Source organism: Pollachius pollachius (genome assembly GCF_949987615.1).
Source record: "Pollachius pollachius genome assembly, chromosome: 11".
In the NCBI taxonomy this organism is placed as follows: Eukaryota; Metazoa; Chordata; class Actinopteri; order Gadiformes; family Gadidae; genus Pollachius; species Pollachius pollachius.
In genome coordinates, this window is record NC_136944.1 from 24169486 (window position 1) to 24195098 (window position 25613).

Sequence of the window (25613 nt, forward strand, 5' to 3'; positions counted from 1 at the left end):
GAAGATGTGTGTGTGCAGATGTGTGTGTGAAGATGTGTGTGTGTGCGGATGTGTCACTACTATGAAAGCTTTGGCAGCAACAACAAAGTGTCCGGTCAACAGGAACCTGATGAGGACTAGAGGGGGTCCGGTCTAGAGGGGGTCCGTTCTAGAGGGGGTCCGGTCCAGAGGGGGTCTGGTCTAGAGGGGGTCCGGTCCAGAGGGGGTCCGGTCCAGAGGGGGTCTGGTCTGGTCCCGCCAAATCCCTCCTCTGGATAAACCCGTTCAGAACACAGAGAGCCACCCCCCTAAGCCCCTCCCCCCTAAGCCCCTCCCCCCTAAGCCCCTCCCCTGTGTGGACAGAGCTCCGCCCCCTCTTGCCACGGGGAGCACTCTGCCGTCCTCTGATGATGTGCTAACTGTACACACTAACGGGGGAGGGTGGTCGTGTGGCAATAATGTCCCCCCCCATCGTTTAATCAACCCCTTTCATCTAACGAGTTAAATGGCTCATTAGGAAGATAACCAATTATCCTCGGCTGCAGCATGTGAGCCCTGGAGGAGGAGGAGGAGAGACGAAGCATCAGGAGAACGTTCAGCGTGGGGGACATCACCAGCAGCAGGTTATGAGGGGTCAGAGGTCACAAGGCTAGGGGTCACCACCAGGCGACGGAGGAGAGGAGGAACACGAGGGGTCCAATAACAGATTGGCCGACTCACGGTGCGGCCGGTGGGACGAGAGGAAGAGCTCCAGGATCCACTTATTGTGGACGACAAGCTCATCAAGGCCTTTCTCCCAGAGGCTCACTGCACCACCCGACAGCTCACTGCACCACCCAGAGCTTCACTACACCACCTGACAGCTCACTGCACCACCCAGAGCTTCACTACACCACCTGACAGCTCACTGCACCACCCAGAGCTTCACTACACCACCTGACAGCTCACTGCACCACCCAGAGCTTCACTACACCACCCAACAGCTCACTGCACCACCCGACAGCTCACTGCACCACCCAGAGGTTCACTACACCACCCAGAGGTTCACTACACCACCCGCTGGTTCTCCACACCACCCAGAGGTTCTCCACACCACCCAGAGGTTGAGCCTCCACCTGTACAGACCCAGGCCGAGGTTCCATCCACCCCCAGCACTGGGCCAGCCAGAGCCCTCCTCCTTCTACAGCTTTGTGATGCACCCTCCTCTACTGTGATTGGGGGACAGCAGGCCAGCCGTCGTGTGATTGGTGGACATCCTTGGGGGCTCGTCTGCATGAACCCCTTCCCGCCGTGTCGGACGTGTGTCTGGGGAGCTTTGATTATCTCACCCAGGAGAGAACATTGGAACCAGTGAGATAAAGAAGAGAGACAAGTTTTTTTTTCAAGGTGCTTTAATGGAGATCCAGTCTCATTCCTGTCAACAGCACAACATAAAAAACACCCTCAGGAACCGTTAGAAAACAAAGTTCTCCTGGAGCACGACGCAGAACCAGCGCACCTCTGTCTGCAAAAATATCTTTATTCACCTCGGGTTGGCTCCGGGTAGAACAGTACAAAGGAAACGGCCCCGGGACCCCTGGAACGGGGGGCCGGGGCAAGGCAAGGGGTGTGTGTGTGTGTGTGTGTGTGTGTGTGTGTGTGTGTGTGTGTGTGTGTGTGTGTGTGTGTGTGTGTGTCCTACAGGAGCATCATCTCTTGGTCCGGTCTCACACCACTAGTAAAGTATGGGCCCCCCGGTCAGAAGCGCTGCCTGAAGAAGGGGGGGGGCCCGTAGTGCATGGGCAGGTCCATCATGTCCAGGTTGTGATTGACAGGCGGGGGCGGGTTGTTGAGGGGGGGCAGGTGGGGAAGCGGGGGGACGTAGGGGCCCGGGGCCATCCCGGGGGCCGCCATGATGTGGTAGATCCTGTGAGCCAGCTGGGGGGGCGGCGGGGGTAACCCCCCCATGGGGGGCCCCATGGGGGGGGCGTGCACCGCCGGGGGGGGCGGCTGGACCCCCAGGCGGGGGCCCGGCTGGGGGGGGGGGCGGGTTCTGCAGCGGGGGGGCGAGGCGCGGCCGCTTGGAGACGGTGATCGCCTCGGGAGGGGGGCCCACCCGCTTACCTGAAGGATCTGGGAGACAGACAGACAGACAGACAGACAGACAGACACCGGGGTTAGTGGTCCTCCAGCCACCAGGAGGCTCCTGTTGGACTGGTGCCTAGCCCCCCCCCTCACCGCTGCTCTGCTTGTTGAGCTCCGCCTCGCCCTCCTTCTGGATCTCCTGGATGATGCGCTCGTCATCTTGCTGCACGCACACACACACACGCACACACACGCACACACACACGCACACACGCACACACGCACACACGCGCACACACGCACACACACACACACACACACACGATTCGTCAAGACAACTTAAATGTTTGCGTGCCTGTGTGCGTGTGTATGCGCATGTTTCTGTGTGTGTATGTGTGTCTGCGTGTCTGCGTGTGTGTCTGCGTGTGCGTGTCTGCGTGTGCGTGTCTGCGTGTGCGTGTCTGCGTGTGCGTGTCTGCGTGTGCGTGTCTGCGTGTGCGTGTCTGCATGTGTGTCTGCGTGTGCGTGTCTGCGTGTGCGTGTCTGCATGTGTGTCTGCGTGTGTGTCTGCGTGTGTGTGTCTGCGTGTGTGTGTCTGCGTGTGTGTGTGTCTGCGTGTGTGTGTGTCTGCGTGTGTGTCTGCGTGTCTGCGTGTGTGTCTGCGTGTGCGTGTCTGCGTGTGCGTGTCTGCGTGTGCGTGTCTGCGTGTGCGTGTCTGCGTGTGCGTGTCTGCGTGTGCGTGTCTGCGTGTGCGTGTCTGCGTGCGCGTCTGCGTGCGCGTCTGCGTGCTCGTCTGCGTGCTCGTCTGCGTGTGTGTCTGCGTGTGTGTCTGCGTGTGTGTCTGCGTGTGTGTCTGTGCGTGTGTGTCTGCGTGTGTGTGCGTGTGTCTGCGTGTGTGTGCGTGTGTGTGCGTGTGTGTGCGTGTGTGTCTGCGTGTGTGTGTCTGCGTGTGTGTGTCTGCGTGTGTGTGTCTGCGTGTGTGTGTCTGCGTGTGTGTGTCTGCGTGTGTGTGTCTGCGTGTGTGTGCGTGTGTCTGCGTGTGTGTCTGCGTGTGTGTCTGCGTGTGTGTCTGCGTGTGTGTCTGCGTGTGCGTGTGCGTGTGCGTGTGTGTGTTACCGTGGGGTCCGTCCAGAGGGAGCACTTGCGGCAGTGGCGACAGGGTGCTCCGGGGGAGCGGGCGTGCTGACAGAAGTGGTTGTAGCCGGTGATTGGCTCCCGGCACAGGTAGCACATGAAGCTACTGCAACGGCACGCCATGCGGTTACAGCCCTCGGACTTCACCAGCCCCAGGCCACACTTCACACACTGCCGCACCCGTGCCGCCGTCATACGCTCCTCGCTGGGGACCAGAGACGGGTTAGGGACCAGAGGCGGGTTAGGGGACCAGAGACGGGTTAGGGGACCAGAGACGGGTTAGGGGGCCAGAGACGGGTTAGGGGGCCAGAGACGGGTTAGGGGACCAGAGACGGGTTAGGGACCAGAGGCGGGTTAGGGGACCAGAGACGGGTTAGGGGACCAGAGACGGGTTAGGGGGCCAGAGACGGGTTAGGGGACCAGAGACGGGTTAGGGGACCAGAGACGGGTTAGGGGGCCAGAGACGGGTTAGGGGGCCAGAGACGGGTTAGGGGGCCAGAGACGGGTTAGGGGGCCAGAGGCGGGTTAGGGACCAGAGGCGGGTTAGGGGGCCAGAGACGGGTTAGGGGGCCAGAGACGGGTTAGGGGACCAGAGGCGGGTTAGGGGACCAGAGACGGGTTAGGGGACCAGAGACGGGTTAGGGGACCAGAGACGGGTTAGGGGGCCAGAGACGGGTTAGGGGACCAGAGACGGGTTAGGGGACCAGAGACGGGTTAGGGGGCCAGAGACGGGTTAGGGGACCAGAGACGGGTTAGGGGACCAGAGACGGGTTAGGGGGCCAGAGACGGGTTAGGGGACCAGAGACGGGTTAGGGGGCCAGAGGCGGGTTAGGGACCAGAGACGGGTTAGGGGACCAGAGACGGGTTAGGGGACCAGAGACGGGTTAGGGGACCAGAGACGGGTTAGGGGCCAGAGACGGGTTAGGGGACCAGAGACGGGTTAGGGGACCAGAGACGGGTTAGGGGACCAGAGACGGGTTAGGGGGCCAGAGACGGGTTAGGGGACCAGAGACGGGTTAGGGGCCAGAGACGGGTTAGGGGGCCAGAGACGGGTTAGGGACCAGAGACGGGTTAGGGGGCCAGAGACGGGTTAGGGGGCCAGAGACGGGTTAGGGGGCCAGAGACGGGTTAGGGGGCCAGAGACGGGTTAGGGGGCCAGAGACGGGTTAGGGGACCAGAGGCGGGTTAGGGGACCAGAGGCGGGTTAGGGGACCAGAGACGGGTTAGGGGACCAGAGACGGGTTAGGGGGCCAGAGACGGGTTAGGGGACCAGAGGCGGGTTAGGGGACCAGAGACGGGTTAGGGGGCAAGAGACGGGTTAGGGGACCAGAGACGGGTTAGGGGACCAGAGACGGGTTAGGGGACCAGAGACGGGTTAGGGGGCCAGAGACGGGTTAGGGGACCAGAGACGGGTTAGGGGACCAGAGACGGGTTAGGGGACCAGAGACGGGTTAGGGGGCCAGAGACGGGTTAGGGGACCAGAGACGGGTTAGGGGACCAGAGACGGGTTAGGGGACCAGAGACGGGTTAGGGGACCAGAGACGGGTTAGGGGACCAGAGACGGGTTAGGGGACCAGAGACGGGTTAGGGGACCAGAGACGGGTTAGGGGACCAGAGACGGGTTAGGGGGCCAGAGACGGGTTAGGGAGTCCTGCGGCCTGGGCTGAACCCGGCTGTGGAGCGCAGGAAGTGGATCTCTCCCACTTCCTGCCTCTCAGCACCAGGAAGTGAGAAGACCGGCGGACCGCTCACAACAGGAAGCAGCCGGCAGCTCTGCTTCCTGGCCCGTTGTCAGGGGAACCGAAGAGTGCACAATAAGGGGGGGGGTGGACCACACAGAGGGTAGGGTCAACAGGTAGCGGGGGTCAGGAGTGTGTGTGTGTGTGTGTGTGTCTTACAACAGCACCCTCATACGGATCTCATCTCTCTCCAGGACCTGATCACATGTCTTCCCCACATGTTGTTTCCACTGAACCTGGCACTTCCTGCAGCTCTCCTACACACACACAGAGACACACACACACACACACACACACACACACACGCACAGAGACACACACATGATTCATTAAATGGTGCAGGGTTAGTGTGAGGAGACCAGTAACCTGGTAACTGGGAATAATCTCTGCATTGGCCACCCGTCCATGTCTCTCCGTTGGACGGGGTGCCCCCCTGCGGTGCAGGCTGTCTGCGGTGCTGCAGGATAAACCGCGCTCTCGTCTGGGTGTGGCTCTCAGCGCTCACTGCAGAGAGCAACGGGCGCTCCGTTGCCTAGTAACAGCAACTCCATCCTTGGTGCCGGCAATGCCACATCACCCCCCCCAAATCTGTGAAGGACATCTGGGTCAGACAGTTTAACACACACACACACACACACCCCTTTCTTAGAGCTGCGTCTGAAGGCGTGTGGCGGTCTGAGTGCCCCCCCCTCTCCGCATGCTAACCCTTAGCTAAGTGGTGCCGCCATGAATATTTGAGGCGCTCATCCAGTATTGACCACGGTTGCCCATGGCGCTGGATGCAGCGGGCCATCATCCATGTCACCATGGCAACCTGCTGACCTCGGCAGGAAGTGCCATGGAGCCACTCTGCTTTCCTTCTTCCTCAGGAACAGCTCGCCATCTTCCCCTTTTGTGCGTGTGTGCGCGTGTGTACACAACAGCACTTTTCCAACAGGAGTCAATGGAACCTTTTCACATAAAACATGTGAAAGCTGCTGGTCCCCCCCACCCCACATGAACTGGTTAGCCTGCTCCTCATCAGAGCACTAAGGACCTGGCGATACACAAGGGGAGAGCAGGAGAGAAGGCCACGGAGGAGAGAACAGCGTGGCTGAGGTCGCCCCCTGCTGGCGGCTGGGCGCCGCTCGGTGAACCAGAGAAGCAGCCAGCGACAGCCACACACCCTCACTGACAACTTCTTATAGTGCGGCCAGAAATACACCGCGCTAGGCCACGCCCATTTTCAAATACACCTGTGCTGGGTGTGGGCGTGGCCTGGGCAGGGCGTGTTTGACATGCGAGGGCTTTAACAATGCTCCTGACTCAGGCAGGGCGATGGTCCAACAACTCAACCATGGAAGGTATAAACTCAGTAGGGCATGGCTAGCTGTACTGGGAGCACCAGCAGGCCAACCTACCCTACCCTACCCCCGCTATGAGAACACCCTACCCTACCCCCCGCTATGAGAACACCCTACCCTACCCTACCCCCCGCTATGAGAACACCCTACCCTACCCTACCCCCGCTATGAGAACACCCTACCCTACCCTACCCCCCGCTATGAGAACACCCTACCCTACCCTACCCCTGCTATGAGAACACCCTACCCTACCCTACCCCTGCTATGAGAACACCCTACCCTACCCTACCCCTGCTATGAGAACACCCTACCCTACCCTACCCCTGCTATGAGAACACCCTACCCTACCCCTGCTATGAGAACACCCTACCCTACCCTACCCCTGCTATGAGAACACCCTACCCTACCCTACCCCTGCTATGAGAACACCCTACCCTACCCCCGCTATGAGAACACCCTACCCTACCCCTGCTATGAGAACACCCTACCCTACCCTACCCCCGCTATGAGAACACCCTACCCTACCCCTGCTATGAGAACACCCTACCCTACCCTACCCCCGCTATGAGAACACCCTACCCTACCCCTGCTATGAGAACACCCTCCATACAGCGGCCCCCTTAATGCTCTGATACACGCTGGATAAACCCCATCGCCGTCGTTACTGTACTGCCCATCCCACTTCCTGGCATCCTCCATGACACACGCTTCCTGTTTCCTCCACCCTGCCTCCCCCCCCCACACCTCCCTGTTTCCTCCACCCTGCCTCCCCCCCCCCACACCTCCCTGTTTCCTCCACCCTGCCTCCCCCCCCCCACACCTCCCTGTTTCCTCCACCCTGCCTCCCCGTTTCCTCTCTCTCCCTATCACTTCTACAGCAGCCCTTATATGGCAGCACAAGACCGGAGCGGCCGTTCTGATTGGGAGGCTGCAGTGAGTGCATGTGTGTGTGTGTGTGCATGCGGTCGTGCACGTGTGTGTGTGTGTGTGTAGCATGGTAATCTCCTACAGGGGAGAAAAGTCAGCGCTATCAAATGAAGGCGTAGTCAAAGAGAGGGCAGAGAGACAGAGGGAGGGGAGGCCGAGGGAGGGGGTGAGGGGGGTGAGGAGGGGAGGGGGAGAGAGGGGGAGGGGGAGATGGCTCTGGGTGGTGTAGGGCTCTGGGTGGGTGGGGGTAGGGCTCTGGGTGGGGTAGGGCTCTGGGTGGGTGGGTGTAGGGCTCTGGGTGGTGTAGGGCTCTGGGTGGGTGTAGGGCTCTGGGTTGGTGGGTGTAGGGCTCTGGGTGGGTGGGTGTAGGGCTCTGGGTGGGTGTAGGGCTCTGGGTGGGTGTAGGGCTCTGGGTGGGGTAGGGCTCTTGGTGGGGTAGGGCTCTGGTACACCCACCCAGAGCCCTACCCCACCCAGAGCCCTACACCCACCCACCCAGAGCCCTACACCACCCAGAGCTCTACCCCACCCAGAGCCCTACCCCACCCAGAGCCCTACACCTACCCAGAGCCCTACACCACCCAGAGCCCTACACCCACCCACCCAGAGCCGTACACCACCCAGAGCCCTACACCCACCCACCCAGAGCCCTACACCACCCAGAGCCCTACACCACCCACCCACCCAGAGCCCTACACCACCCAGAGCCCTACACCCACCCACCCAGAGCCCTACACCACCCAGAGCCCTACACCCACCCACCCAGAGCCCTACCCCACCCAGAGGCCTACACCCACCCAGAGCCCTACACCCACCCAGAGCCCTACACCACCCAGAGCCCTACACCCACCCAGAGCCCTGCCCTACACCCACCCAGAGCCCTGCCCTACACCCACCCAGAGCCCTACCCCCACCCACCCAGAGCCCTACACCACCCAGAGCCCTACACCACCCAGAGCCCTACACCCACCCAGAGCCCTACACCACCCAGAGCCCTACACCACCCAGAGCCCTACCCCACACAGAGCCCTACCCCACACAGAGCCCTACACCATCCAGAGCCCTACACCACCCAGAGCCCTGCCCTACACCCAGAGCCCTGCCCTACACCCACCCAGAGCCCTACCCCACCCAGAGCCCTACACCCACCAACCCAGAGCCCTACACCCACCCAGAGCCCTACACCCACCCAGAGCCCTACACCACCCAGAGCCCTACACCCACCCAGAGCCCTGCCCTACACCCACCCAGAGCCCTACCCCACCCACCCAGAGCCCTACCCCCACCCACCCAGAGCCCTACACCACCCAGAGCCCTACACCACCCAGAGCCCTACACCACCCAGAGCCCTACACCACACAGAGCCCTACACCACCCAGAGCCCTGCCCTACACCCAGAGTCCTGCCCTACACCCAGAGCCCTGCCCTACACCCACCCAGAGCCCTACACCACCCAGAGCCCTACACCCACCCACCCAGAGCCCTACACCACCCAGAGCCCTACACCACCCAGAGCCCTACACCCACCCACCCAGAGCCCTACACCCACCCACCCAGAGCCCTACACCCACCAACCCAGAGCCCTACACCCACCAACCCAGAGCCCTACACCCACACACCCAGAGCCCTACACCCACACACCCAGAGCCCTACACCCACACACCCAGAGCCCTACACCCACACACCCAGAGCCCTACACCCACCCACCCAGAGCCCTACACCACCCAGAGCCCTACACCCACCCACCCAGAGCCCTACCCCACCCAGAGGCCTACACCCACCCAGAGCCCTACACCCACCCAGAGCCCTACACCACCCAGAGCCCTACACCCACCCAGAGCCCTGCCCTACACCCACCCAGAGCCCTGCCCTACACCCACCCAGAGCCCTACCCCCACCCACCCAGAGCCCTACCCCCACCAACCCAGAGCCCTACACCCACCAACCCAGAGCCCTACACCCACCAACCCAGAGCCCTACACCCACACACCCAGAGCCCTACACCCACACACCCAGAGCCCTACACCCACACACCCAGAGCCCTACACCCACACACCCAGAGCCCTACACCACCCAGAGCCCTACACCCACCCACCCAGAGCCCTACACCACCCAGAGCCCTACACCCACCCACCCAGAGCCCTACCCCACCCAGAGGCCTACACCCACCCAGAGCCCTACACCCACCCAGAGCCCTACACCACCCAGAGCCCTACACCCACCCAGAGCCCTGCCCTACACCCACCCAGAGCCCTGCCCTACACCCACCCAGAGCCCTACCCCCACCCACCCAGAGCCCTACACCACCCAGAGCCCTACACCACCCAGAGCCCTACACCACCCAGAGCCCTACACCACCCAGAGCCCTACACCCACCCAGAGCCCTACACCACCCAGAGCCCTACACCACCCAGAGCCCTACCCCACACAGAGCCCTACCCCACACAGAGCCCTACACCATCCAGAGCCCTACACCACCCAGAGCCCTGCCCTACACCCAGAGCCCTGCCCTACACCCACCCAGAGCCCTACCCCACCCAGAGCCCTACACCCACCAACCCAGAGCCCTACACCCACCCAGAGCCCTACACCCACCCAGAGCCCTACACCACCCAGAGCCCTACACCCACCCAGAGCCCTGCCCTACACCCACCCAGAGCCCTACCCCACCCACCCAGAGCCCTACCCCCACCCACCCAGAGCCCTACACCACCCAGAGCCCTACACCACCCAGAGCCCTACACCACCCAGAGCCCTACACCACACAGAGCCCTACACCACCCAGAGCCCTGCCCTACACCCAGAGTCCTGCCCTACACCCAGAGCCCTGCCCTACACCCACCCAGAGCCCTACACCACCCAGAGCCCTACACCCACCCACCCAGAGCCCTACACCACCCAGAGCCCTACACCACCCAGAGCCCTACACCCACCCACCCAGAGCCCTACACCCACCCACCCAGAGCCCTACACCCACCAACCCAGAGCCCTACACCCACCAACCCAGAGCCCTACACCCACCAACCCAGAGCCCTACACCCACACACCCAGAGCCCTACACCCACACACCCAGAGCCCTACACCCACACACCCAGAGCCCTACACCCACACACCCAGAGCCCTACACCCACACACCCAGAGCCCTACACCCACACACCCAGAGCCCTACACCCACACACCCAGAGCCCTACACCCACACACCCAGAGCCCTACCCCACCCAGAGCCCTACACCCACACAGAGCCCTACCCCACCCAGAGCCCTACCCCCACCCAGAGCCCTACACCCACCCAGAGCCCTACACCACCCAGAGCCCTACACCCACCCAGAGCCCTACCCCACCCAGAGCCCTTCACCCACCCAGAGCCCTACCCCACCCAGAGCCCTACACGCTGTAAAGCCTCCGCAGCGGAGGAACACGCCTAATGACATCCACATGGGTTTTTTTTCACAGTGTGTGTGAGTGTGAGTGTGTGTCTAAGAAGAGAAAGGGAGGGAGGAACACGCCTAATGACATCCACATGGGTTTTTTTTCACAGTGTGTGTGAGTGTGAGTGTGTGTCTAAGAAGAGAAAGGGAGAGAAAAGAGAAACTGGGTCAAATGATCTAAAGCACATTTGAAATGAAAGGGGGGGGGTGAGCTTGACCAATCACAGGCCGGGCAAAGACAGCAGCAGGAAGAGTGGAATGCAGCTCCCACCAATGAAAGGAGCGCGGGCAGAAGGTGGGCGGCCTCCAGGAAGTGTGTCAGTTACATAAGGACCGCCCCACCCTGTTCTGGCAGCCAACCAGCTGCCTGGAATTACAGCACTACAACTGTATTGTGTGTGTACGTATATATATCTACGCTATGCGTAGATATATATCTATGCGTGCGTGCGTGCGTGCGTGCGTGCGTGCGTGCGTGCGTGCGTGCGTGCGTGCGTGCGTGCGTGCGTGCGTGTTCCACCACGTTAGGGGAAATGAGAGTCGGTCACCAGACTGGAGAGCACATCCTCCTCCTGTAACCCAGCCAGGGAACCGCCCTGAGCACAGCGGCGCTTGTCTTGGGTCACTAACACCAGTACACACTCTTCACCCTGAGGATAAGAGCTCTGCTCAATGACGCGCTGCCTGGGGCGGGATCCGCCTCAGGAAGGACAGAGATTACCTCCAGCTAAAAGACTGGATGCTTCTCACTCTGTGTGTCGCCTCCTTTGGTTCGCAGTATGGGCGTGTGTCTGTTAAAAAGTACTGCAGCCATGCAGGTTCACTGGTGGAGCCCTGAGGGTGAACCTCTGGCGCCACCTACAGGCCAGAGAGGGGAAAGGCACCCAGAGAGCCGCACATGGGCAGAACGCAGTAGGCCTGCACATGGGCAGAAGGCAGTAGGCCTACTATGGACGATGGCTGGAGATTGGGTAATTTAAATTTTTGTAGAAAATCATACCGAAAGATTCATAAAGGCTTCATATTTTGTGAGTTGCTGAATGTTTGCATGTTTGAACCACTGCTGATGCCATGTTGGGAAGGGCTCCCTCTAAAATGACCTGGATTGATAAAGGTTTAGTACTATTAGTATTAGTGCTACTAATACGGTCAAAGTTAGCCCGTTTCCCCGTTCTGTGAACTGAGCTCCCTGGAAATACAAGATAAGGAGCACTCATGGCTCATGGACCATCTCATCAGTGATGAAAAACAGATCTGGGAGAGTGTTCCTCCCGCCATACATTCCTCAGACATGGGGAGGACAGGTTAGGAGGGGGGGCCGCAGAGGGGGCCATCTCTCCTCTGAACGCTCAGAAGGTGAACTCAAATGTAGCGTTGTTGAGAGAGAGAGACAGACAGACAGACAGACAGACAGACAGACAGACAGACAGACAGACAGACAGACAGACAGACAGACAGACAGACAGACAGACAGACAGACAGACAGACAGACAGAGAGAGAGGGCGTACCTTGCGACAGCGGGGGTTGGGGCAGCTGAACAGAGACATGTCCTTGTCCAACAGGGCGGGGAAGTTGCAGAAGGGACACCTGGGGAGAGGAGGAAGGGAAGGGAGGAGAGGAGACCGGTTGAAGGAACATCAACAGATCCGTGAAGGCTTTGAATGGACACCGTGGTTAAGGCCTCCACAAATCAGATGGACACGGAAACCAGCAGTCCAATGCTTGGATCATCCCAGTCCCCCCATAAACCAGCAGTCCAATGCTTGGTTCATCCCAGTCCCCCAGGGGAGTCAGAGTATGCCCCCCTCATGCAGCTGGATTCTTAAATACAACTTCAATGTTTGTTCCTCAGTGCTCTGACCCCCTCCGAGACCTGATAAAGGGGATGTAGTAGATCTACACCAGCTCCCAGTCAGCCTGGTTCACTCTCTAGTGGAGCACAGGGCCAGTCTAATGAAGCCAGTCCAATGAAGCCGGTCTAATGAAGCCGGTCCAATGAAGCCGGTCTAATGAAGCCGGTCCAATGAAGCCGGTCCAATGAAGCCGGTCCAATGAAGCCGGTCTAATGAAGCCGGTCCAATGAAGCCGGTCTAATGAAGCCGGTCTAATGAAGCCGGTCTAATGAAGCCGGTCCAATGAAGCCGGTCTAATGAAGCCGGTCTAATGAAGCCGGTCCAATGAAGCCGGTCCAATGAAGCCGTTCTAATGAAGCCGGTCCAATGAAGCCGGTCTAATGAAGCCGGTCCAATGAAGCCGGTCTAATGAAGCCGGTCCAATGAAGCCGGTCTAATGAAGCCGGTCTAATGAAGCCGTTCTAATGAAGCCGGTCCAATGAAGCCGTTCTAATGAAGCCGGTCCAATGAAGCCGGTCTAACGGGTCATAGTGAGGTCAATGTGCACCATGGAGAGGCGCCCTGGGAGTCTCCACCAATAGAACGCTCCGTCCATGCAGCCATGGCATCCTCACCGTACGAGCTCGTCGGCGCAGGTGGCGTTCACGGCCTCCTCGGCCTGCCTCTCGTAGTACTTGTACAGGATGTTCTCCGGCAGAACCTTCTCCAGCTCACACGCTGGGTAGGAACAAGGACAGCCCCCCGCCATGCAGCTGAGCTCCGACTACACACACACACACACACACACGTATCAGTCTTATGACAGCAGGACTAGATATCAGTGTCACAGCAGCGTGTTCCCAATGGGTGCTTCTGAGGTCCGGTCAAACGTGTAGTGTGTGTAGGCGTGTGTAGTGTATGTGCAGGTGTGTGTAGGTGCAGGTATGTGTAGTTGTATAGGCATACCTGTCCAGAGCCGAACACGGCTTCCTGAGCGTATTTGACCAGGCACTCTTTGCAGAAGAGGTGGCCGTCGGAGCACTGGGTCATCTTCTCGAAGGCAAACTCTCCGAAGCAGCAGCCGCACTCGATGAGCTGTCCGTCCTGGGGGCAGATCATAGTCAGGCCGTGGGCCAGAGGTATGGAGGGGGGTTGAAGGGACCTTAAAGCCTGCGTGTACGTTGTGCAGAGATGCACAACATTACAGCTCAGGTCTATCACTGTAGGGGTTAGATGTATCGGAAATCTGATGTATCAGAAATCCGATGTATCAGAAATCCGATGCGTCAGCCAGATCTTCATATATTTGGAACAACAGAGGTGTCTGTCCCTGCTCCCTCTTTCCGATAGGCAGTAAACATGGCTGATCGAGAGGTTCAGCAACAACACAGAGGCCACCGTCACGTCACTGCCACCTAGTGTCAGCTCCCAGCCGAACAGCCACGAGGCTGGGGTACAGAAAACAAACCCAGCGAGGTCAGCAGCTCCGCGCACTGGTACCAGTACAGGCACCAGTACAGACCACATTCATTAGCAGAAGGCTAAACTATTGTATATACTGTATAAAAGTAAAGCATCCTTACTGTACCGACAGCCATATATTGTTTCTTACGACACATGTAGATATTGTAAGTCGCTTTGGATAAAAGCATCTGCTACATGCCCTCAATGTAAAAGTACGTCCAGCTGAATGGAGCTGCACCCATCACTGAGCCTAATATAGCCTTGAGGCTACGATGCTGCCAATAGCCTAGTTATTGAGAACACTTAGGGTTGGAATACAGTTTGTTTATTTATCTGATATCTAGGTATATTCATGGACATGCTAATGAAGCCCAGTGAGTCTCATAGTTAGAAAGAATGTCATGGACGGGAGATACGGAGTAGAGTGCTTTGATTTAAGAAAGAAAAGAAAAGGCCTTTCAGAAAGTTGGTTGAGAGGGAGAAGACTTTTACAGAAGCCAGTAATACAGTGTGCACATCACAGAGCAGCCGACCATGGTTAACAAACCCTCACCATCTTGTACTCATCCTCGTTGACCTGCAGAGCCAGTAGGAAGTCCTCATGCTGTGAGGAGAAGAACCACAAACACAGACCGTCATCAGTAAAGACAGAAGGTGCTGTAAGCCTGGTCTTAACTACGCCTGGTCCTAAATTGGCGTTCTAAGTCCGACCTAACCGTTACGCCGGTTGCACCAACTGGGCTTAGCGTTCTTTTCACTAAGACCAGGCGTACATCCTACACCTGGTCAGGGGCAGGCGTAGAGTCCAGGCTGTTTCTATAGCAGTTACCTCCGATCCATCCAGCGCAACCATGGCACGTGTAATACATGTTCAACGAGCGGGCATTTAGACGGGAAAGAGTAATTAGGGACAGAAGCAATCCATTGGACATTTATGATGACAAGGAGCTGATTGAGAGGTTTCGATTCTGTAGGAGAGATCTGTTCGAATTAATAGAAGCGCTGTCACCGGATTTACAGTTCGTGTCGGACCGCAGTGCATCACTACCACCATCCTTGCAACTGCTCATTGCGCTTCGCTTCTATGCAAACGGGGCATTTCAAAACACAGCCGGCGATATGATCAGTGTTCACAGATCGACCGCCTGTCGGGTAATCCGGAGGGTTTCACTGCCCCTCTCCCCAGACAGCATCTTCCCCCGGCAGTCCCCGAGGAAGACGTGCGTCCAGCAAGAGCAATTAAAGATATCGCTGGCTGATTAGTCCATGCTCAGCTTATTAATCAGTTGTGAATATAGTTTAAATTATGTATACATGTTTGATATAGGCCGACACATTAAACCGATCTCTCCTACAGTCTCGAAACACCTCAATTAGCTCATTGTCATTTGATGATGTTCAATGCATTGCTTCTGTCAAAAATAACCATTCCCGTCTAAATGCCTGCTCGTTGTAAACCAGACAACACAAATACTTAATTAATTACATTCGTTTGCAGTGTTTTATTGTTATGCATTAACACAACTGATGAATGAAAGAATGAATTATTTATATATTTCGGTGTCCAAGCCCCCAGGAGACCAGGGGGCCCCCAGGAGACCAGGGGGCCCCCAGGAGCCCCCAGGGCCAGAGGAAGGGTAAAGGTGAGACCCCGTTAGAGTTCACCCAACAGACTCTGTAGGGAGGGTCGTCTGAAAGCTCTCTCCTGGAACCATGGAAACACACCGCAGAGTGTTTAACCTAACCCTAACCACAGAGCCATCATGCACCGTATCACCACCACCAACAGACCAAAGCACCTCGGGGCTGGATCCTCTGCAGTGATCCAGTCACATGGTCCTTGGATAGCTTTATGACGGAGAGAGCAGAGAGCAGCTCTGGCTCCCATGCTGAAAGGGGGCTGTGTGAAGGTGACAGGATGGGGCACTTTGAACATGGCTCCACTCTGGGACCCATGCTGCCAGGTGGGAACCCACACAGTGAGGGCTTAGCTGCTCTGGCTCCCCTCAAAATCCATTCTGATTCATGTGAGAGCAGAAGGCCAAGATGTCAAATGGCAGGAGGAACGATGGGAGAGGAGTGAGTGAGTGAGAGAGTGAGGTAGTGAGTGAGTGAAAGAGAGAGTGAGAGAGTGAGGTAGTGAGTGAGAGAGCTAAGGTGAGTGAGGTAGTGAGTGAGTGAGAGGGAGAGTGAGGGAGTGAGGTAGTGAGTGAGTGAGAGGGAGTGAGGTAGTGAGTGAGTGAGAGGGAGTGAGGTAGTGAGTGAGTGAGAGGGAGTGAGGTAGTGAGTGAGTGAGAGGGAGTGAGGTAGTGAGTGAGTGAGAGGGAGTGAGGTAGTGAGTGAGTGAGAGGGAGTGAGGTAGTGAGTGAGTGAGAGGGAGTGAGAGGGAGTGAGGTAGAGAGTGAGAGGGAGTGAGGTAGTGAGTGAGTGAGAGGGAGAGTGAGGGAGTGAGGTAGTGAGTGAGTGAGAGGGAGAGTGATGGAGTGAGGTAGTGAGTGAGAGGGAGTGAGGTAGTGAGTGAGTGAGAGGGAGAGTGAGGGAGTGAGGTAGTGAGTGAGTGAGTGAGAGGGAGAGTGAGGGAGTGAGGTAGTGAGTGAGGGAGAGTGAGGGAGTGAGGGAGAGTGAGTGAGGTAGTGAGTGAGTGAGAGGGAGTGAGGTAGTGAGTGAGTGAAAGAGAGAGTGAGGTAGTGAGTGAGAGGGAGTGAGGTAGTGAGTGAGTGAGAGGGAGAGTGAGGGAGTGAGGTAGTGAGTGAGGGAGAGTGAGTGAGGTAGTGAGTGAGTGAGAGGGAGTGAGGTAGTGAGTGAGTGAGAGTGAGGTAGTGAGTGAGAGAGCTGGGGTCACCTCAGCGGACTCTTTGGTCTTCCGCTGGTAGAAGGCCACCTCGGCCTGCACCGAGGGCTCCAGCGTCCCGTAGGTCCGGAAGAACCGCCGGTCGTTCTCCAGGAAGTACATCCTCTTGTCCAACTTCACAGAGCCTGGAGAGACAGGTTGAGAGACACGTGGAGGGTGAGACACATGGAGGGGAGAGACAGGCTGAGGGGAGAGACAGGCGGAAGGGAGAGACAGGTGGAAGGGAGAGACAGGCGGAAGGGAGAGACAGGTGGAGGGGAGAGACAGGCGGAGAGAAACGTGGAGTGTGAGACACGTTGAAGGGAGAGAAAGGTGGAGGGGAGAGACAGGTGGAGGGGAGAGACAGGTGGAGGGGAGAGACAGGTGGAGGGGAGAGACAGGTGGAGGGGAGAGACAGGTAGAGGGGAGAGACAGGCGGAGAGAAACGTGGAGTGTGAGACACGTTGAAGGGAGAGAAAGGTGGAGGGGAGAGACAGGTGGAGGGGAGAGACAGGTGGAGGGGAGAGACAGGTGGAGGGGAGAGACAGGTGGAGGGGAGAGACAGTTGGAGGGTGAGACACGTTGAGGGGAGAGACAGGTGGAGGATGAGACACGTTGAAGGGAGAGACAGGTGGAGAGGCATGTGGAGGGTGAGACACGTTGAGGGGAGAGACAGGTGGAGGGGAGAGACAGGGGGACGTGAAGGGTGAGGTGAAGGGTGAGACAGGGGAGGTGGAGAGTGAGACAGGGGGAAGTGGAGAGTGAGACAGGTGGAAGTGGAGAGTGAGACAGGTGGAAGTGGAGAGTGTGGCAGCTGGAGGTGGAGAGTGAGACATGCGGAGGGTGAGACAGGTGGAGGTGGGGGTGAGACAGGTAGAGGTGGAGAGTGAGACATGTGGAGGTGGAGGGTAAGACAGGTGGATGTGGAGGGTAAGGCAGGTGGAGGGTGAGACAGGTGGAGGTGGAGGGTGAGCAGCAGCTCAGCACACTTGCTCAGTACTCCACAGTGACCGCCCTCATGAGGACGCTGTAACCTCTCCCACTCATCACCTTACGCTGAGCCACTCCCCTAGATGCTACTGTTCTACTGCACCGTGCTCAAACTGGAAGTCCACGTAGCAGCGCTCTGACGCGTTCCTATTCCTCCGTCTCTTCCCTGAGGGGTCTCCAGAGTCCTGCCACTTCTTCAGAGCTCCACATAAGGCCTGGGGGACGGGGGGGCAAGGGGACAGGGTCAGGACAGTCTCCAGAGGTACCCCGGGTCCACAGAGACCCAGACATCACTAGAGTAACAGGGCGCCCAGGGAGAACCTACTCCTGTGGGACAAGATGGTGCCACAGCCCAACACTTGGTGACACAGGGGAGAACTTCACAGAACAGGTCAATGCTCATGTAAAGCAACCCACTGTCTGTAGGCCTTCAGCAGCGCCCCCTGGGGGCGGCGGCCTGCGTGGCGAGCGGCGTACCTTGCGTGTGATTGCATAGTGTCCCTTGAGTGCGTTGAGGGCCCACTTGATGTCCTGGCAGCTGAGCATCCTGAAGTCAGCCATCAGCAGGTCTGTGGCCTGCATCAGGGCGTCGGGGGCCACCGCGGCCAGCTGGCTGTAGTCGAACAGGTCCTCCGTCACCTGGCAGACATGCAGCATCAGCTACCCTCCACATCCACCCTTCACCTCCCCCCCTACCATACCACAGCCCTACAGGCCAGGACTACAGTACTAACATCACCCCCCAGCCCTACCTCCTCCTCCTCCTCCTCCCCCCCAGCCCTACCTCCTCCTCCTCCTCCCCCCCAGGCCTACCTCCTCCTCCTCCCCCCCAGCCCTACCTCCTCCTCCTCCTCCTCCCCCCCAGCCCTACCTCCTCCTCCTCCTCCCCCCCAGGCCTACCTCCTCCTCCCCCCCAGCCCTACCTCCCCCCCAGGCCTACCTCCTCCTCCTCCTCCCCCCCAGCCCTACCTGCTCCTCCTCCCCCCCAGCCCTACCTCCTCCTCCCCCCCAGCACTACCTCCTCCTCCTCCTCCTCCCCCCCAGCCCTACCTCCTCCTCCCCCCCAGCCCTACCTCCCCCCCAGGCCTACCTCCTCCTCCTCCTCCTCCTCCCCCCCAGCCCTACCTCCTCCTCCTCCTCCTCCCCAGCCCTACCTCCTCCTCCCCCCCAGCCCTACCTCCTCCTCCCCCCCAGCCCTACCTCCTCCTCCTCCTCCCCCCCAGCCCTACCTCCTCCTCCCCCCCAGCCCTTCCTCCTCCACCTCCTCCCCAGCCCTACCTCCTCCTCCCCCCCAGCCCTACCTCCTCCTCCTCCTCCTCCCCCCCAGCCCTTCCTCCTCCTCCTCCCCCCCAGCCCTACCTCCTCCTCCCCCCCAGCCCTACCTCCTCCTCCCCCCCAGCCCTACCTCCTCCTCCTCCTCCTCCTCCCCCCCAGCCCTACCTCCTCCTCCTCCTCCTCCTCCCCCCCAGCCCTTCCTCCTCCTCCTCCTCCTCCTCCTCCCCCCCAGCCCTTCTTCCCCCTCCTCCTCCTCCTCCTCCCCCCCAGCCCTACCTCCGCCTCCTGTTCTCCAGACTCCAGCAGGATGCTGGTTGGGGCGGCGGGAGCAGCCTGTCTCCTGGGATAGGCCGGGTTCTCCAGCAGCACGTTACAGATCCTGGTGGGATAAGGACAGGGTCAGTACACACACACACACACTAACAATAGGAGTGCTGCAGAAGTCATCCTTACACATTCAAGTCGGTGACATTGTTCTGCTGGATGAGTTCAGCCACATGGTCGTTGGGCACATCAGGGAATAGATCCAGCTAGAGAGGAGAGGGAGAGCGGAGGATCACTGACACCATGTACATCATTAGGTTCAACCACTGCACCTTACCCACTGGAGGCCACACCCCGTGGGCCCCTCTGGTCCACTAACCCCCTGAAGGGCCCCTCTGGTCCACTAACCCTCTGGTCCACTAACCCCCTGAAGGGCCCCTCTGGTCCACTAACCCACTGAAGGGCCCCTCTGGTCCACTAACCCCCTGAAGGGCCCCTCTGGTCCACTAACCCTCTGGTCCACTAACCCTCTGGTCCACTAACCCACTGAAGGGCCCTTCTGGTCCACTAACCCCCTGAAGGGCCCCTCTGGTCCACTAACCCACTGAAGGGCCCCTCTGGTCCATTAACCCTCTGGTCCACTAACCCTCTGGTCCACTAACCCACTGAAGGGCCCCTCTGGTCCACTAACCCACTGAAGGGCCCCTCTGGTCCACTAACCCACTGAAGGGCCCCTCTGGTCCACTAACCCACTGAAGGGCCCCTCTGGTCCGCTGCTACTCACCACTCCGGCCATCAGGGCTCTGACGTGGGGAGGCAGCTCGGGTCGGGCCCCCCCAAGTCCGTCCTGCGGCGCTGAGGGCCCCGGCCTGGCCTCCACCAGCCTGAGAATGTCTGCTGGGGCCGGGGGCCCAGGGGGGGCCGGCACCACGGGGGCCGCTGGAGCCTCGTCGGGGGTCAGGTTTGCGGCCGGAGCCAGAATGAAATGTGCCTGCCTCAGGATGGGAGGTCTGGGGCGGACCAGCCTGGCGAGGGGGGCGCTGGGAGCCCCGCCCTGGGGGGGGGGGCAGCGGCTGAAGGATGGGGTTGAGGTGGGCCTCCCCGGGGGCCTGGCTCCCCAGCCTGATACGGTGGCCCACCTCAGGGGGCCCCAGTCTCTCTGGGGCGGCGGCTATCAGCACCGCCGGGGGGGCTACAGGTCTGACCTGGGGGGCGCGTGGGGCCGGGGGTTGAGCTTGAGGTTGCGGTGGGGCTAACGTGTGCACTGTCGCCACAACGTGGATAGGGTTGCCGCCGCGGGGCTGGGGCAGGGCAGCCTGGGGCCCGGCCTGCGGCCCCATGGGGGGGCCAGGCACAGCAGGGGCCTGCAGCATCCCGGGCTGCGGTGCGGCGGCCAGCTGGCCCTGGGCCACCCCCTTCAGGAGGGTCTTTGGGCTGCAGGGTCGGGGCCGCTCGGTCTGGGTGGAGGTGCTAGTGCTAGCCTGAGGGCTGTGGTGAGCGGTGCTAGTGCTAGCCTGAGGGCTGTGGTGAGCGGTGCTAGTGCTAGCCTGAGGGCTGTGGTGAGCGGTGCTAGTGCTAGCCTGAGGGCTGTGGTGAGCGGTGCTAGTGCTAGCCTGAGGGCTGTGGTGAGCGGTGCTAGTGCTAGCCTGAGGGCTGTGGTGAGCGGTGCTAGTGCTAGCCTGAGGGCTGTGGTGAGCGGGGCTAGTGCTAGCCTGAGGGCTGTGGTGTGCTATGGAGTCAGTGCGGGTCTGAGGGGCGGGCGGCCGCTGTGGGGTGCCCGAGGTGCTTGGAAGGGGGGCGCCGTCCCAGATGCTGGAGGTAGAGGGGGTGACAGGCGGAGAGGGCGGGACCTCCTTCTTAATGAGGCGGGCGGTGCAGGCACGCGAGCCGGAAGGGCCCGGCTGCTCCGCCGAGGCCGGGGGCCGTGTCCGCGGGGCGGGGGCCGGAGCGGGGAGGGGGTCTCTGGAGGTGGACGGGACCACGGCGTCGCCGACGTCACGCTTCACAAGGGCGTGGGCCGAGCCACGGAGGTCGCCGCACCAGGTGGCGGCCGGGCGGATCAGGTGTCTCCGTGGTGGAGTCAGAGACTGTTCAGGGAGACAGAGGGAGTCACAGGGAGACACGGAGTCACAGGGTGACACAGAGTCACAGGGAGACACGGAGTCACAGGGTGACACAGAGTCACAGGGCGACACAGAGTCACAGGGAGACACGGAGTCACAGGGTGACACAGAGTCACAGGGCGACACAGAGTCACAGGGAGACACGGAGTCACAGGGTGACAGAGTCACAGGGAGTCACAGGGAGACACGGAGTCACAGGGAGACAAAGAGTCACAGGGTGACAGAGTCACAGGGAGTCACAGGGAGACACGGAGTCACAGGGTGACACAGAGTCACGGAGGCACAGGGTGACACGGAGTCACAGGGTGACACGGAGTCACAGGGTGACACAGAGTCACACGGAGTCACAGGGAGACACGGAGACACGGAGTCAGAGGGAGACACGGGGTGACAGAGGGAGACACAGGGAGTCACAGGGAGACACAGGGAGACACGGAGTCAGAGGGAGACACAGGAAGACAGAGGGAGACACAGGAAGACAGAGGGAGTCACAGGGAGACAGAGGGGGAGTCAGAGGGAGTCAGAGGGAGTCAGAGGGAGTCAGAGGGAGACAGAGGGAGACAGAGGGAGACAGAGGGGGAGACAGAGGGAGACAGAGGGAGACAGAGGGAGACAGAGGGAGACAGAGGGAGACAGAGGGTGTCACAGGGAGACAAAGGGAGTCAGAGGGAGACAAAGGGAGTCAGAGGGAGTCAGAGGGGGAGAGACAGGGAGTCAGAGACAGGGAGTCAGAGGGGGAGAGACAGGGAGTCAGGAGGGAGGGATATCACACTGGGATTCTATTGGACAATTATGTGTCCGAAGGACCAAATAGGCAGATGAATGATAGAAGGGTTAGGGATAGGGTTCCTCAGAGAGAAGGACCTACCTCAAGGATGCGGACGTCGTCGTCTGCGTCGTCGGGGATCAGCACAGGATGGCCCAAGGCCAGGTTGAGCGGCTCCTCGTCCGAGTCGTCAGAGATGGTGATGAACTCCTTCCTCCGCAAGCGCCGGCCTGGGGAGGAACAGGGAGATCATCCTGAATGTTAGACAACAGCAGATATTGGTTAAGGCATTAGGCCCAGGCTTAACTAGTGGCGCTTTTCCACCGGCGGGTGCGCTTCGGACCCAGCGCGCCTCAGCCCAGTAGTGAGGGTATAGCGGTATAGCCCAGCTCAGTTACGGCTCACGTTTCCACCACCGACAGTACCCTTATGGCAGGGCGGGGTTTAAGCCGGACGGCGATAGCCGCGGCAGCTACGTAAGCATCGTGACCTCATAGCAGCCCCACACAGTGTAGCCTGCTAATAAATCCAAGGAAAAAGAAGAATGCGCACAATTAACAAAGAGCACCAATGTAGGGCGTCGTAGAAGAGCAGCAAACTTTTCCGCAACATTTTCTTTAATAAACTAAGCTTTCGCCGTTGTCCAGAAATACCCTGAGGGTAATGTGTTTGTTTGTTATTACCCCCGTCGCACGGAAGTGCAATTCTGTGGACCAATCAACGGACGGCAAGCATAGCTCGAACTTGCCGGCACCCTTTCAGGCGTCTCAGTACCCCAACGGAGGAGCACTGGAGACGAGTACGGTCAATATGGCTCAGTCCGGATCACGCCCACTTTTGGCGGTGAAACGCGACCCCGTGTCTGGTCACAGACTGAACCGACCCGCACCCTCCGGTGGAAATGGGCCATAAACGGTCTTGTACTGTAAATAGTGTTTATGAAGCGTATCCATCGCACATCTTCAGACACTACTCAAATCTGAAATCAGTTCGGATCAGGCCCAGTTGTTGCAGTAGGACAGGTAAAACATAGTTTAAATGTAAGTAGATAACAACTAAAACGAGAAAGTATCATCAGTGCCTTTCGAAAGCCCTCTCATAGTAAAGCAATAAACTAAATGATACCCTAAGGTTTAGATGAACAAGCATATCAACACTGTATCCAAAGTGATGTCAGTCACCACGCCACACCTTCTATTGGCCAATAAGGTAAGGTAGGCTAAGGTAGGATGAGGGTAAGGGTTGGAAGAGGCGGCCTTCCCACGCGCTCACCTTGACTGCGGTGGACGTTGAAGCTCGCCAGGTGAATGACGTCGTCATCCCCTCCGCCTGCTCCGTCCGCCATGGGGTAAAGTGAGGGACTGTTCCTGAAGCAGCTCACACAGCTCGTCTCCACAGCTCCGTCACCATCTGCCCGCATCAGACCCCTGTTAGCCGTTAAACATACCGAGACTATCGCCCCATACATGTCCTTTTTATGGTCTGGTAACACTGCCTACTTTAAGGTAGTATTAGACACCTTTTGTTTCACTTACCGTTAACAGTCGTACTTGGTAAAAGGATAATTATTTTACTTATAAGGAACCCATCCTAGCCTGGTTCCAGACAGACAGACGGCTCAGTTTAAAGTGTATAAAGTTAGTCTCCTTGGTGACGGTCGCTAGACTCACAGATAAACCTTAAACTTGTGTGTCGTTCCTCTCCCTGATGACGGCTAAAGTAAACCCACACGCTTAGAGACTTCAGAGGGGAGCTAACGCTACCTGCGGGCTAACCGTAGCACAACGTGAGCATGCAAACCGAAAGCTATCTCTGGAGAGGCTCGTGGGCGGAAAGAGAGAAGGAACTCATGCTTACATCGATAAAATAAAAGGGATGGTACTTTCCAGAAGAGTTTTGTATAGATTCGGAACAACGCGGAAACGAAAACAAACTCCCCCAGCGCTAGCATCACAGGCTACCGTACAGCAGAGTCGTTGGCTCCGAGGCTACACGTCGCGAGCGGTGTCTGTCTGGCGCTAATTGGACGCGCGACGTGTGGGTTGTATGGTGCGTTCCAGGCAACCCGTTACCCGTGTTTTCACAACCTTCTACCCGTGAAAGTGCCTTGGAACGGCAGTGAAACCGGCAACTCACTAGCCGTGAACTCGTACCACATCGATGTACTCCCAGTTGCAGCTCGTAACTGACGGGCTAAAAAAGTGTCCCTGGAACGCATCATTAAACTCATCGGTTTAAACGTTGAATCCACCTGACCTCCGATCACCTGAGCTCAGGTGACGTCAGGTCACCGTTCACCACGGACAGTAACAATATTAACAGCGGCGGGATGCCAGGTTAACCCGGGGACCGTGGTGTAAACATGACATGTTACTCACCGTCACGACCGGAATAAAAGCACCTTTCACCTGATTAATCAGGTGATTAATCACCAGATTAAACATGTGATTAATGGGGTGATTAATCAGGAGCTCTATGTGCTCCGAGACGGAGATTAGAGCTCTTGTTTTTACCTCATCTGATCACAGCGAGGAGCTGCCAGCTCAGGGTGAAGGAAACTCCACAGCCGACGGACCCCTGCCTTTATATACTGAGACCAACTAACTAATTACTAACTATCCGCTGAAGACAACACGTACATTACCTTGGTTAACAATATCGGACAGCCAAAGAGCCTCACGTCGACATTCTTCGGAAAGGGAAACAAACTGCCAAAACAGAGCGGCTGGCCGGGTCACCGGAACCCCGACGGCCGCTGGGAGATGTAGTTCAACGGCTCTCAGAGTGCGCTAGCGCAGTGGCTCTCAACTGGAGTTACGCGTACACACAGGGGTTATTTCGAGTAGGGGTTAGGCTTTAGGCTTTAAATTCTGAAAGCTAGACAAAAGAAAATCGAGAAAATGGAGTTGATGAAATGTAAATCTGAAAACAGAAACGAGAATCGGGGAAAAAGAAGTGCGTTCAGAAACACAAAAATGTCCTCAGTTTCAGGAGGAATATATGAGATTGCGATGCAGCTCTTCCTACCCTGACCCTAGAGGGAGTCCCCTCTACCTGCTCTGACCCTAGAGGGGGTCCCCTCTACCTACCCTGACCCTAGAGGGGGTCCCCTCTACCTGCTGACCCTGGAGGGGGTCCCCTCTACCTACCCTGACCCTATAGGGGGTCCCCTCTACCTGCTGACCCTAGAGGGGGTCCCCTCTACCTACCCTGACCCTAGAGGGGGTCCCCTCTACCTGCTGAACCTGGAGGGAGTCCCCTCTACCTGACCCTAGAGGGTGTCCCCTCTACCTGACCCTAGAGGGGGTCCCCTCTACCTACCCTGACCCTAGAGGGGGTCCCCTCTACCTACCCTGACCCTAGAGGGGGTCCTCTCTACCTGCTCTGACCCTAGAGGGGGTCCCCTCTACCTGCTCTGACCCTGGAGAGGTCCCCTCTACCTGCTCTGACCCTC

At 58.7% G+C, this 25613-nt stretch overlaps 1 protein-coding gene across 1 annotated transcript; it reads right to left on the reverse strand.

The window, feature by feature from the left end:
* Positions 1 to 1363: 1363 nt before the first annotated feature.
* Positions 1364 to 24164, reverse strand: rnf216 (ring finger protein 216). The gene is given in 19 exon segments (XM_079746489.1): positions 1364 to 1869; positions 1871 to 2091; positions 2197 to 2266; positions 3160 to 3382; positions 5076 to 5173; positions 12124 to 12202; positions 13083 to 13231; positions 13414 to 13551; positions 14465 to 14515; positions 16754 to 16887; positions 17835 to 17946; positions 18209 to 18370; positions 19283 to 19385; positions 19460 to 19536; positions 20055 to 20189; positions 20191 to 21357; positions 22262 to 22389; positions 23432 to 23569; positions 24017 to 24164. Coding segments are annotated over 18 exon segments (3273 nt in total). The 5' UTR covers positions 23505 to 23569; positions 24017 to 24164; the 3' UTR covers positions 1364 to 1716.
* Positions 24165 to 25613: the final 1449 nt, after the last annotated feature.